Source organism: Callospermophilus lateralis, chromosome 17 (genome assembly GCF_048772815.1).
Source record: "Callospermophilus lateralis isolate mCalLat2 chromosome 17, mCalLat2.hap1, whole genome shotgun sequence".
NCBI lineage: Eukaryota > Metazoa > Chordata > Mammalia > Rodentia > Sciuridae > Callospermophilus > Callospermophilus lateralis.
The window spans coordinates 26747058-26759553 of record NC_135321.1 but is presented as its reverse complement, the minus strand read 5'-3'; the positions used below and the strand labels follow the sequence as shown (position 1 = coordinate 26759553).

Sequence of the window (12496 nt, the reverse complement as noted above, 5' to 3'; positions counted from 1 at the left end):
TGTTTTTTTCTCCCTTTCTTCCTTCTTTCCTTCCTTCCTTCCTTCTTCACTTTCACCAGGGATTGAACCCAGGGTGCTTAACCACTGAGCCACACCCCCCAGCCCTTTTTAAAATATTTTATTTAGAGACAGGGTTGTTCAGGACCTCACTAAATTGCTAAATCTGACTTTGAACTCATGATCCTCCTGCCTCAGGCTCTTGAGCTGCTGGGATTATAGATGTGCACCACTGCACCTGGCTAGTGAAAAGAAATTTCTAGGTGGAAAAGCAGGGGATGGGAGTAACTGTTTTGTTTTGATCATTTGAATCGCGGGGTCTGTTATGTAAAACATAGGCTCTCTCGTAAGAGAAGAGGAAATAAAATTTGAAATCACTTTTGGAAGGTGGTTGTGAGTAAGAGATCTCTAGGACAAGCTTCCTCTGGGTGGAACCCCAGGCAAATGGCTCTTTATGACACTTTCTTTTTCTCTTTTGCTGATTGTTAGCATGCCTGGATGTGATATCTGGTCCTGTGCCTCCAGCTGGACCTCTTGTCATAGGTAAAATCAGTGTCAACTCTTCCCAGACTAGTCCAAACTTTTAGTTGTTATGAATGAAACTGTTTCTAGTAAATTGGGATTCTTTTCATATTTGTAATATTTCTTTAGGCTGGATTGCTAAAAGAGGTAACAGTGCAACCACTTGCGATTGTTAAGTCTCATAACACATACAGTCAAATCCTTTCCAAAAACAGCTCCAACAGTTTACCCTGCCTCTATTTTGCCTCTGGCAAAAACTTACTTCCTGTTTCCCTGTTCCTTCCCCAGTGAAAGGCATTGGCACTTTTTTTAAACTACCTAAATTTGTTAGGTGAAAAACATAACCCTAGTACTGTTTTCATTTGAGTTGATTATTATTATTATTATTATTATTATTATTATTATTACTATTACTATTATTATAGTCAAATGGTTTTCTGTATTTTCACAATTCATTTTTATCCTCACTTGTGAATTGGAAAGATCACTTTTAAAACCAGTGGCACATGCCTGTAATCCCAGCAGCTCAGGAAGCTAAGGCAGGAGGATCTCTTAGCCTCAGCAAAAGTGAGGTGCTAAGCAACTCAGGGAGACCCTGTCTCTAAATAAAATACAAAATAGAGCTGGGGATGTGGTTCAGTGGTGTAGTGCTGCTGAGTTCAATTCCAGGTACCAAAAAAAATACCCATAAGAAAAGAGGTAGAGAAAGCAGACATATAAGCTTCCTTCTAAGGAAAAACCCAGAATCTTTACACAGCACTTTACCACTGAGCTACGTCCTCACCCTTTCAATTATTTATTTTGAGACAGAGTCTCACTAAGTTGCTGAGGCTGGCCTCAAAATTCTCATCCTCCTGTTGCCTCCCAAGTAGCTAGGATTGCAGGGGTGCACCATCACTCTCCTTACAGGGCAACTTACTGTTTTGGTAAGTACCTGGCTGAACTTGAGATGTGCACCCTCGCTCATAAAGCCTCTGGAGGGGCCCCAAACACACACAGCCCCTCTTCTTTCTCTTTGCAGCACAGATGAGCAGTTCTGATTGTTAGAAGCAATTACAGAGTCAAATGCTTTCTTTAAAATCTTGATTTTTTTTCATCATGAGGGTTTTGTTATTTTTTTTCTTTTTTGTTTATTTTTGCATTAACTGATTTTCAAAAATGTTGCATTATGAGCTCAAGATGTTGTATGCACAAGGTCCTTGGTTTGATCCCCAGCACTGCAAAAATGTGTGTGTGTGTGTGTGTGTGTGTGTGTGTACACATTATAGAATTATTTATCTTGCCAGTTGTAGAAGCTCGCACCTGTGATCCCAGCGACTGGAGAAGCTAAGGCAGGAGGGTTGCAAGTTCAAGGCCTGCCTCAGCAACTTCCTGTCTCAAAAAATAAAAAGGACAGTGGATGTGGTTCAGTGGTTAAGTACCCCAGGTTCAATAGCTGGTACTCCCCAAAAAGAATTATTTACTGAGAGACTTTTTTGGCACTCCCTTATATTTTGGACCCAAGCCCAGTACCTCCTGGCCCTATATTCCCCTCACTCAGCAGAGCCCTCTACCTCTACAAGGGCTCCCCCAGAAGGTAAATCACAGTTGCACAGGTAAATCATGTGCACATGATTTCATCACTACATTTCTTGGGGAGTACTTAAAAAATTATTTTAATTTACAGAATGTATGATTTTTCTACAATGAACACATTGTAGAAGATGTTATAGAATACATGATTAACTTCCATTATACACTTAAAAAAATCAGCTAGTTAAAGTGGCATACATCTGTAATCCCAACTACTCAGGAGGCTGAGGCATGAGGATCGAAAATTAAAGAGACTCTTTTTCAAAATAAAAAAATAGATAAGGATTGGGCATTGGCACAGAAGTAGAGGTCTCCTAGCTTCATTTCCCCAGTACACTTCCCAAAAATAATAATAATAATAATTGTTCATCCACCTCCAGACAGGCAAGTCTCTGCTTAAAAGCCAAGATGGTAAGGAGGAGTCTGAGTACAAGGATAAGTATTAGGCTGGTCCTGACACCAGCTGGATGCAATCCTCCTGCCTAAAGAGAAAGGTCTTGGCCTTGATATGAACAGGTGGCCAGGCTTCTGCCTTGCAGGCTGGTTCACTGCCAGCTGGGTTTGACACTTTTATTCTATTATTTGAACAGGTGTGCCTGTTCCATTTTTAATATATTAAGAAAAAAATCTTTTTAACTTGGTGGAGGGATGTGGGCATGGGGTACCGGGGATTTAACCCAGGACCATGAGGCACATCTCTAGCTCTAATTCTTCATTTTAAAAACTATACTTATTTTATTGTAGAAAAAATCTAAAGCACAAATAAGCAAAAAGAATATAATTACATTTTTCAAATTGCCTAAAATCACAGAGAAAACGATTGATATTTGTTTTACAACCCCTAAGTATTTTCCAAATGGTATTCCACTATTCTTCATATTTTTTAAATGAAAATGAGGTCTTTTTCTTACAAATTGTTTAGTAACTTTCTTTGAGTTATTATTATAACTACCTTTCCTGGTGCTTGTTTTAAAGAATAATTGTTAGAAACTAAAACTAAAATTCACTTGTTCTAAAAATTCCTTAAATTTTAAGTGAATGCACTCATCAATTTCATTCTTTCAATTTTAAATTAATTTAATTGCAAATACACTATGCTGTTGACCTACTAGTGCATCACATCCACAAAGTCACCTCCTCAGCACAATAAGGACCACTTCATCATTTGAGGCACTGTCATCCTAGAACCAGGCTTGCAGATCTCACTAGCCTCATGTCCAACAGGAAGCTCAGGTCCCAAGTGGTTGGCAGGGTGGTTTTGGGCAGGTCATCCACATTCTCTCAGTAGAATAGTGTGAAGACCTTAAGTGGCACCTAGCCAGGACCAAAACAGCGGTGGCTGCCTTTGCCTGGTGTCCTCTCCCTCCACCCACATCTGTTCTCTTTGAATCCATCACAATTCCCTGCTAAATGGATGCAATCTTTGCACACTCACTTTCTCAGGGGCTCTGGTCTTTCCAAGCTTCCAGCTTCCATCTGAAACCCTATCACCAGGACTTTCCTGGCCCTTTGAGAGCAGAGAGGCTCTGGCTTGCCAAGCCCTTGGCCCTGGGGCCTGTCGTTTAGTTTCTACAAGAGGTCACATTACTCCAGGTAGGTGCCTTGACTCTTCCAAGTCATTTGCTCCCTTTGACTTAGAGTTGAGGACACATGGGGGAGCATGAAGGTTATTCATGCACAGATGCCACCAACACTGCCCAGGCAAGGGCAATACCAACCTGTGTCAGCCAGGGTGAGACCCCAGCCAAGACAGTGGCCTCGAGGTGGGGCTGGTCAGAGTCAAGTTGACTGCTCCTGTGGGCAGGAATCATATGAGAATCCTGCTTAAACAGATGGATACTAACTACCATAGGACAGGTAAATGAGCAAGCCTGAGCGAGGGACAGACAGCCTAGGATTAGCCCACAGTGACTAGACCTGGCCTGGCTATCTGCAAGAGTGTGGACAAAGGCCTCTTGTAAATGCTTTCTATTCCTCAGAGCTGAGGTCTTTTTGAACATCTAATTCAGATCCTTTAGGGTAGGATCTGATCTCCTGGGGATGGAGAAAACAGTGTCTGTGTTTATAACCAGGAATATGTCCTTGGAGCAAAAAGAGGTGAGGAACAGTGAAGGGACTGACACTCCTATGAGAGTGGAAAAGTTCAAGTGGAAAAGGTCTGAAATTATCATCATGGAAAGGGAGAGAGCAATTTATTAGAGAAACAGGTGACAGGAACACAGCTGGGCAATGACAAAATCTGTCTTTACATATCTATTTTTTCCAGAAATAGATATGTAAAGAATCTCAATTTTAAATTCCTTACATTAATAATATACATCACAACATTATTGATTATAGAAAAGTTTGGAGATTGCATATTTTGCCAAACAGAAAGAGAATAGTTGTGTCACTTATGTTTTTAAATAGTTGTCAAGAAAATAGATAGCAATATTTAAAATAAAGTTGTGATATTTTAATACACAATACAAAATAATACATATACTATGATTATATTAATTCAGAGAAAAATGTTGGGAAAAATATCAAATTACTAATGATATCTTTTTAATTTTCTCAAATTTTTTTTGAAACCAGCAATTGAACCCAAGGATGCTTTATCAATGAACCACATCATCCCCAGTCCTTTTTTTTTTTTTTTTACATTTTATTTATATACAGGGTCTCACTGAGTTGCTTAAGGCCTCACTAAATTGCTGAAGCTGACTTTGAACTCATGATCCTGCCTCAGCCTCCCGAGCCATGGGATTATAGGCATGCACTACCATTCCCAGCTAATTTTCTTAATATTATGTGACTAGTAAAAACTATTATTTTAATGTCAGGTGTAGAGATGCATACCTATAATCCCAACAACTTGGGAGACTGAGGCAGGAGGATTGCAAGTTTGAGGCCAGCTTTAGCAACTTAAGAAGAATTCATCTCAATATTAAAGAGGGCTGGGGATGTAGCTCCATGGTAAAGTGTCCCTGGTGGAGTCAATCACCAGTATACCCAAAAAAAAAAACTTATTATTTTAAAATTTCATGTGAGAATCATCTTCTTGAATAGAAAATTATTTCATTTGTACCACTAAGCTGACCCTCAGGTTGAAATTTTTTTTTTCTTTTTGCAGTACTGAGATTGAACCCCAGAATTCTACCTCTGAGCTGAACCCCCAGCTTTTTTTATTTTTTGTTTGAAGATGGGGTCTTGCTAAATTGTGGAGGCTGTCCTTGAACTTGCAATCTTCCTGCCTATCCTATGCCGCACACATAGTGATATTTACTTTAAATGGTCTGATGAAAAAATATGTGTATTCAGTTAGAAGAGGAGAAATTCAGATAGCAAATGGGGCTGAACATTAAGAAAGCTGAAGCTGGGTGCAGTGGTGCATGGCTGTAATCTCAGTGACTCAGGAGGCTGAGCAGGAGTATCGCAAATTCAAAGCCACCCTCAGCAAAAGCGAGGCGCTAAGCAACTCAGTGAGACTCTGTCTCTAAATAAACTAAAAATATAACTGGTGATGTGGCTTAGTGGTCGAGTGCCCTGAGTTCAATCCCTGGTACCAAAATAAGAAGAAAAGAAAGCTGAGTGAAGGGCATTTGTGAATTCTTTATAGCCTTGAGATTTCTGTACCTTTGAAATTTTTCTAAATAAAAAGTAAAAAACGATGGTATAGTTATATAAGGAAGTAGAAATGGTGATGTAAAAGAGCTAAATCCGGTGTCGTGGCTTGCTCTTGTAATCCTAGTAACTTGGGAGTCTGAGAGCTGAGGAGTAGCTCAGTAGTAGAACACCCAGACCCAATACCCACAGTATCAGAGAGAGAGAGAGAGAGAGAGAGAGAGAGAGAGAGAACTAAATCTTGTATTATAGCCGTAAATCAAGAGTTAATGTTTCAAACTCTCTAGGTGGAGCATACCTAAAATCCCAGCAGTTCGGGAGGCAGAAGAGTCAGGAGGATCTCAAGTTCAAAGCCAGCCTCAGCAAAAGCGAGGTGCTAAGCAATTCAGTGAGACCTTGTCTCTAAATAAAATACAAAATAGGGCTGTGAATGTGGATTAATGGTCGAATGCCCCTGAGTTCAATGCCTGGTACCAAAAAAAAAGAAAAAAAGAAAGAGCAGTATAAACCAGGCACAGTGATGTGTTCATATAATTCCAGCATCTCAAGCATCTCAGGCAACTGGGAGTATCCCGAGATTGAGGCTAGACTAAGCAATTTAGCAAGGACTGGGAATGTGGTTCAATGGTAGAACATCCCCAAGTTCAATTCCCGGTAAAACACACACACACACACACACACACACACACACACACAAAGAGCAGTATAATCATACTTTATACAGTACAGTGGTAGTATGAAAAAAAGAAAAAAAGAGCCAAGAGTTTCTGCAGACTCATGTTGATTAAAAAAAAAAAAAAACATAGGGCAGGAAAACACTGTTTTTTAAATTATAAGCCTTTTGGAAATATTTGAATTTTTAAAGCATGTATCTGTTTCATTGTGACTTTAAAAAAAAATGTTAACTTTTACCAGTCAAACACTTTCTGTGCTTTTCCACTTATCCAGATTTTGTCTTATGTATTTCAGTAAGATATTTTTTTTATTTTCCTTAAAAGATAGGTCCCATGCCTTATTTGTTAAATTTTTCAGGTAAAAGAAGATACAGAATTTTGACAATTACTTTAAAGAGAGCTTTCTCTGGTTGCTCTGGGAAGAATGGGTTGGAGAAGGGTGGCTGTCAATGACTTCACTTTGCCTTTTGCAAAATAATATAAAATAATCTTCATGGTGTTCTAGGGACCACATCCAAGACAAAGTTTTTAAAAATTAGAGCAACAACCTAAACATTGTATAAAGTAGTGCATGTGGTCAGCATGGAGTGGCTATTGTGGTAGTGGGTTTTTTTTTTTTTTTTTAATTCTCTCTACACATTAAAAAGGGGTGGGGCTCCCACACTGACCTTCTGGCACCCTATAGAGAAGAGGGCTGCCAGTCATAGCATCAGCTCCAGCTCTGGAAAAGTCCCCAAAGGACAAGATCCCAATCTGGTCAAAGGTTTGGGAGCAGAGGGACAGCCCTGAGTTGACAATAGGTTAATAAGCTAGTTCAGATGGCCCCAGGATTTCCCCCAGGTCAATCCCCAGGTAGAAAGAAAAGTCCTGCCTACTGCAGGTGCAAGAGGCGAGACTAGGAAGCTGCAATGGACAAGAGCCTTGAGAATCAGGAAGACTATCCAGGGACAGGAATGACCTGGAGCTCAAGTGAGGTACCTGGAAATCCCCTGGGGTGGGAGGACACTGCTTTAATCTACCTCTTCTGGAACAGGTTCCACAGTCACCTGTGTGTGCCCACACTGGAAAGACACTTGTGTCTGAGCACAGCCCATCTGAAGAGCACTGTATCTGATCCTGCCCAAGACAGGAATTTCTCCTCCACTGTGGCCAGGCCATTTCCTGAAGCTGTGGATGTGGCTTAATGGTCGAATAATAAGCCACATCCACATCCTTGGTCATTATCTTATTCCAATGAGCAGCCATCAACGTTAACAAAAATAAATTACACAGCACTAATTAACCAACTAGGCACAAAGAAAGTCTGTACAGGGAGGAGTGGAAGAGAAAACACACTAAGGCTGTCACTAATATCAGGCAAACTCAAGTTGGGGCCCATTCCGGTTTTGTTTGTTTGTTTGTTTGTTCGTTTTAAACCAGGAATTGAACCCAGGGGCACTTAACCACTGAGCCACATCCCCAACCCTTTTGATTTTTTTTTAATTTGAGACAGGATCTCACTAAGTTGTTTAGGACCTTGCCAAATTGCTGAGGCTGGCCTCGAACTTGCAATCCTCCTGCCTCAGCCTTCCGAGTCTTTGGGATTACAGGCAAGCACCACCAACCATACCCAGCTTTCTAATCCCAGTTTTAAAGAATGCTGATTATCTCCCTTTGAAACCTATCCACCAAAAGTTTCCATTAAATTAACATTTTCATCATACATTTAAATATGATTATTTGCAAAGTACGCATTGACTTATACTTTTTCAGGAACATGTGCTTCATTTTACCATGGGCTTCTCAACTCCTTGGAATGTTCTTCTCTTGGGCCTGTGAGACAGGGCCTTCTCCCTGTCTCTTTCTCTGTCGCCTCGATCCCCTCCCTAAAAACAGGTATTCACCAAAAGTGCTTATATATTTTTTTTGGACTTTATCTCTTTATTCTTTCTTCTTGAGTAACTGTCCCCTACCTCCTTTGTCATCCATGTTGATAACAATAGCTAATAATTACAAGTGCTCGCTCTGTCCTAAACACTGTACTAAACCCTCTGGTTTAATCCTCACAAGAGTCCTGTGGATTAGACGCTATTATTATACACATTTTTATTCACAGGACAACATAGGCTTGACGGATTTAAGCAACCTCCCCAAGATTACCCAACTAGTAAGAGCCAGTGTGTCTCACAGCCTCTGCTGACCGCCAATGACACTCCTGCACTTCATGCTATTCCATGAATTCTCTCACCTGGACACCCTTTCCAAGAGCTAACTCCACCAGTCCCACAAACCCAGAATATCAATCAGCAAATATCAGTGGTACACAATGCCACATTTGTACTGAGTTATTAAAATATTAAAATACTTCCAAATTTTGTTGCCTGGTACCCGTCCTGTGCCCTGAAAAATTCCACTGCAGCAAGATCGCCCCAAAGAAGCAACCCTGGCATGGTGCAGAGGGGCAGGAACATGTACTGGTGCAGAGGGGAGCTTTGCACTCTGCTGGCCTTTGCCCTTGCAGGTGCTAAACTCGACTACATATTGTTTATATAATTTCTGCCACCTCCTCCTCCTCCTTCGGTCTCTGCAAACCAGTTCCTCCTACTAACTTCCTTATTTCAGGGGCCCCCACCTCATTTTCCAGTTCCCCTTCTATGCAGCCTGATCCCGCCCTCCTTTCCTCTCCTGCTTTCATTCACCTTCATTCTGGTCTACAGCTTTGACCTCTTTTACCTCTTCAGTATCACCTCCCACCTCCATCCCCTCCCTACAGTCTCCACCCTGGAACAGATCCCTCTGCCTCTGGCCCAGTTTCCTTGACTCCTGCCAGTCAGTTCCCATTCCCAGTCCCTTCCTCCTCCATATTGTTAAGACCGGGTGTTCAAGGCTCCCTCCCCACCTTACATCCTAAAAGACATCCATCTTAAAACCAAGTAGTGGTTTTATCCTTATATTAGAGTGCCTTATCCAGAGAAATTTGTTAAATCTAGTAAATTGATATCCATTTGTGTCCAAAGTTTTCTTCCTATTCCAATCACCACCTCTCATCCCTGAAACACAAATGTTATAGCCATCAACACCCTGCCTGTTTTACTCCCTGAGAGTAGAACACCTGATCTTATGTGGAGGAGGAAGGGACTGGGACTGGGAACTATCAAGGAAACTGGATCAGAAACACTGACAGGCAGCACTTAGATCTCCCAAAGCTTCTCCCTGCCCCTTTTTTCCCTAGTCCTGGCTGACCATGTTCTATCCATCTGATTCCTGGGTATCCATATGCTAAGAACTATGGTAGACGCTGGGGCTTAGCTGGAACACTCCTACCCTGCAGGAACTCATGGCTGGAGCTGCAGGAGAAAGACTCATGTGAAGAGTCAAAGGATGGCTCACCTCCACCCCTGGCATGCCCAAGAGGCCATACAGACAGCTATACTCCCTATACAGGGACACTCTTGTTCTGCACCACCCTTTTTGAGGCACTTGCTGAGCAATTAGTCCATGCAGACTTGTGAGCCACTATTTCTCAGCCCTAAGGCCTTGGGAATGTTGCTTAAGCTCCCTGTCACTCCGTTTCCTCGTCTGTAAAATTGGAGAGTAAGTAAGCTACCTCATAGGGTAATGTGAGGGAAGCATTTAGAGCAGTGTTTGACAGAGTCTGTGTGTAGTAAGAATAGCAATCGTTTTTATTATCTGACATCAATGGTCACAGGAAATTAAAGATGGAAAATGCCTCTGCAAACTGTCACCTGGGATCTCAGGGAACTTCTGAAAGTAGAAGCCCAGAGAGTCTCTCCCAGAGAACGTCATCCAAACTCCCTCAACCCAGACCTCATTCTGTCCCTTCCCTGACCACTCCACAAAGAATGCATAGGGAACAGCTGGGGGACTTGCTTACAGTGGCCAGGGGCCCTCTGAGGATGGAGATTTCAACTTTCATCAAGTCACATACCCGTTGGATTCAGACCCATTTTGCTCATTCAAGAAATACTTGGCAAGGACCCACTGTGTGCCTGCTATGCAAGGGGCAGTGGTGTAGACAGTAGGCACAGTACCTGACCACAAGTGCTGTGTTCTGTGGACCACCAAACTCATTAGCTAGTAAATGCTAAGAAGTTGCAGAACATGAGCTATGTGAGCAGGGTCTACTGGGTGCAGTCAAAAAAGGCTTTCCAGAAGGGACACTTGCACTGAGACCTGAAAACTGGTATCACATTTTGAGCGGGGAAAGGCAAGTGTGTCCTGCTTGTTTTCACAGTGCCTGTCATGGGGACGCAAAAGTACTATACTGTGCTTGAAGAATTCCCAGACTTCCTGTGAGCGCCAGCTGTGTGGTTATTGACCCTCTCTGTGAGGCTGCCACAGCCCTTCATCCTACTAGTGAGCAGTACCCAGGACCTCAAAAATGTCAGCCTCACAAGATAGGGTCTAAACTTTGTCCCCTGAGGACAGACAGCCAGCTTTCTCCACACAGCAACCCAGGGGACAGGGACATGCTAAGTGATTGTGATGCTAGATAGGAGTCAAGTAGGGTCCCAAGCAGGGTCCCTGGGCTGCTGTGGGCCAACTCTCAGGTGTGGCAGCTTCTTAAAGGGAGGAGGGTCCTTCATCTGAATTAGGAGGCATGGATCTTTAAGAGATACCTGGGGAGTGATAGGCAGGAGAAGAGGACTGGACAGAGGGAAGGGACAGGAAGATATGACACCTATGAATTGAACCAGCCCTGGCTGGCCTTAGATGCCTCCACCAACTCCTAGGTTCTCTCTCGCCTCGGACTCCCTGGGGTGCCTCATGGGCTATGAAGGTCGTCAGAAAACAGGCTGCCAGCAAAGAAAACCCTCTGAGCTTTAGTTTCCTAGAAAAGGTAGCCCCTGGGGGTGACTGCGCCTCCACCCCAGGTCCTCCCAAACCTGCTCAGGCTCAGCCTCAGCTGCGGTGGCGATTCTGCCCAGACCTGTTGCTCCTCCCTTTGCGGCTCAGTTTTCATCTGTGGGGTTAGAGGTGCTCTGTCCTGATCCAAGGTGTCTCTGGCTATGCCTGTCCTCTGGAATACATACTCGTGGGGGTACAAGGTGGACCCTAGGGACTGACTCCCGAGATTTTCGGACGCGGTGGTAGAGGCCTGGGGCAGAGAGAGGATAGCGACCGTTGTCCGCTCTGCCTGTGCCCTGCAGCAGGACTGGGCCCTGCCGAGCTCTGGGACGCACAGTCACCGAGTGGTGCTGGAGCTGGGTGCCCGCTGGCCGTGCCCCTCTATCCTGTCCTCAGCCAAGGGCGGACTTGATGTCCGTCCTGCCGACTTACCCAAAAGTTTGCCTTGAATAGTGAGCCCGTCATGCTGGCGCGAGTAGGCGGCGCGGAGGAGAGTCGATGCAACGGGAGGGAACACGACAGAAGGCCTGCCAGTCACAGCCTTTGGTCAGGCACAACTTCGGAGTTCCACAGTGGCGCAGGGAAACCGCCCCCAGGTCCTAAGCCACGCCCGATTCCGCGGGCCGCAGTCCACCCTCTGCGCTCCACCCTTCCGCGCCAGCGCGCACCAAGGAATTTGGGGGATCCGACGCACTAGCCGGATAAAGGGTGCGATCTATGCCCGGATCCAGGCCAACCTGAAGCGCCTCGTCGACATGCAATCATCAATAAGAGCCCTGAATCCTCCCTTCTTCAGTAAGCCTTTGAGGGTTGCAAAGAAATGGTCCGGAATTCGACTCCGGTTTCTGCCCACAAGACCCCCCGCCAACCGAATCCCTTGCGGAGAAATCCAGGCTCTTTGGTTCGCCGAAAGGAGCCTCGGAACCAGCCTGATCAGAGGGTGGTGGTGAGGATCCTGTGTTCGCTCCCTAAAGCCTGGGAACTGGCAAGCTAGCGGAAGAAGTAGACGCTTTGGCGAGTCCTGTGCGCGACTCCGGGAGCGTCCACTGCAGGTCAGGCCCAACAGTTTTAGTCTAAAATGTCATTGCTGCAGACTCCCCTTGACTCTAGGTCCCTTAGCAGGAGCTCAGCTCTTCTCTGACCCCCTTGGGGTCCTCAGGATCCAAGGTTCTTCTCCACCAATCCCAACCCAGCAGTAGGAGCCCGAGCTTCCTTATCTGCCTCCAGTCTGCCACCCTCATAAATGTAACCCCAGAGCAAGTCAGATCCGTCTCTGC

The 12496-nt window shown here is 44.1% G+C and overlaps 1 protein-coding gene across 1 annotated transcript in view; it reads right to left on the bottom strand.

Moving 5' to 3' along the window:
- The window catches only part of Pstpip2 (proline-serine-threonine phosphatase interacting protein 2), a 66994-nt gene extending 55194 nt beyond the window's left edge, over window positions 1-11800 (bottom strand). The window contains exon 1 of the mRNA XM_076836713.2: window positions 11652-11800. Within this exon, the coding sequence (XP_076692828.1) occupies window positions 11652-11684 (33 nt within the window). The 5' untranslated portion in view covers window positions 11685-11800. The remainder of the gene's footprint in view (window positions 1-11651) is intronic.
- Window positions 11801-12496: the final 696 nt, after the last annotated feature.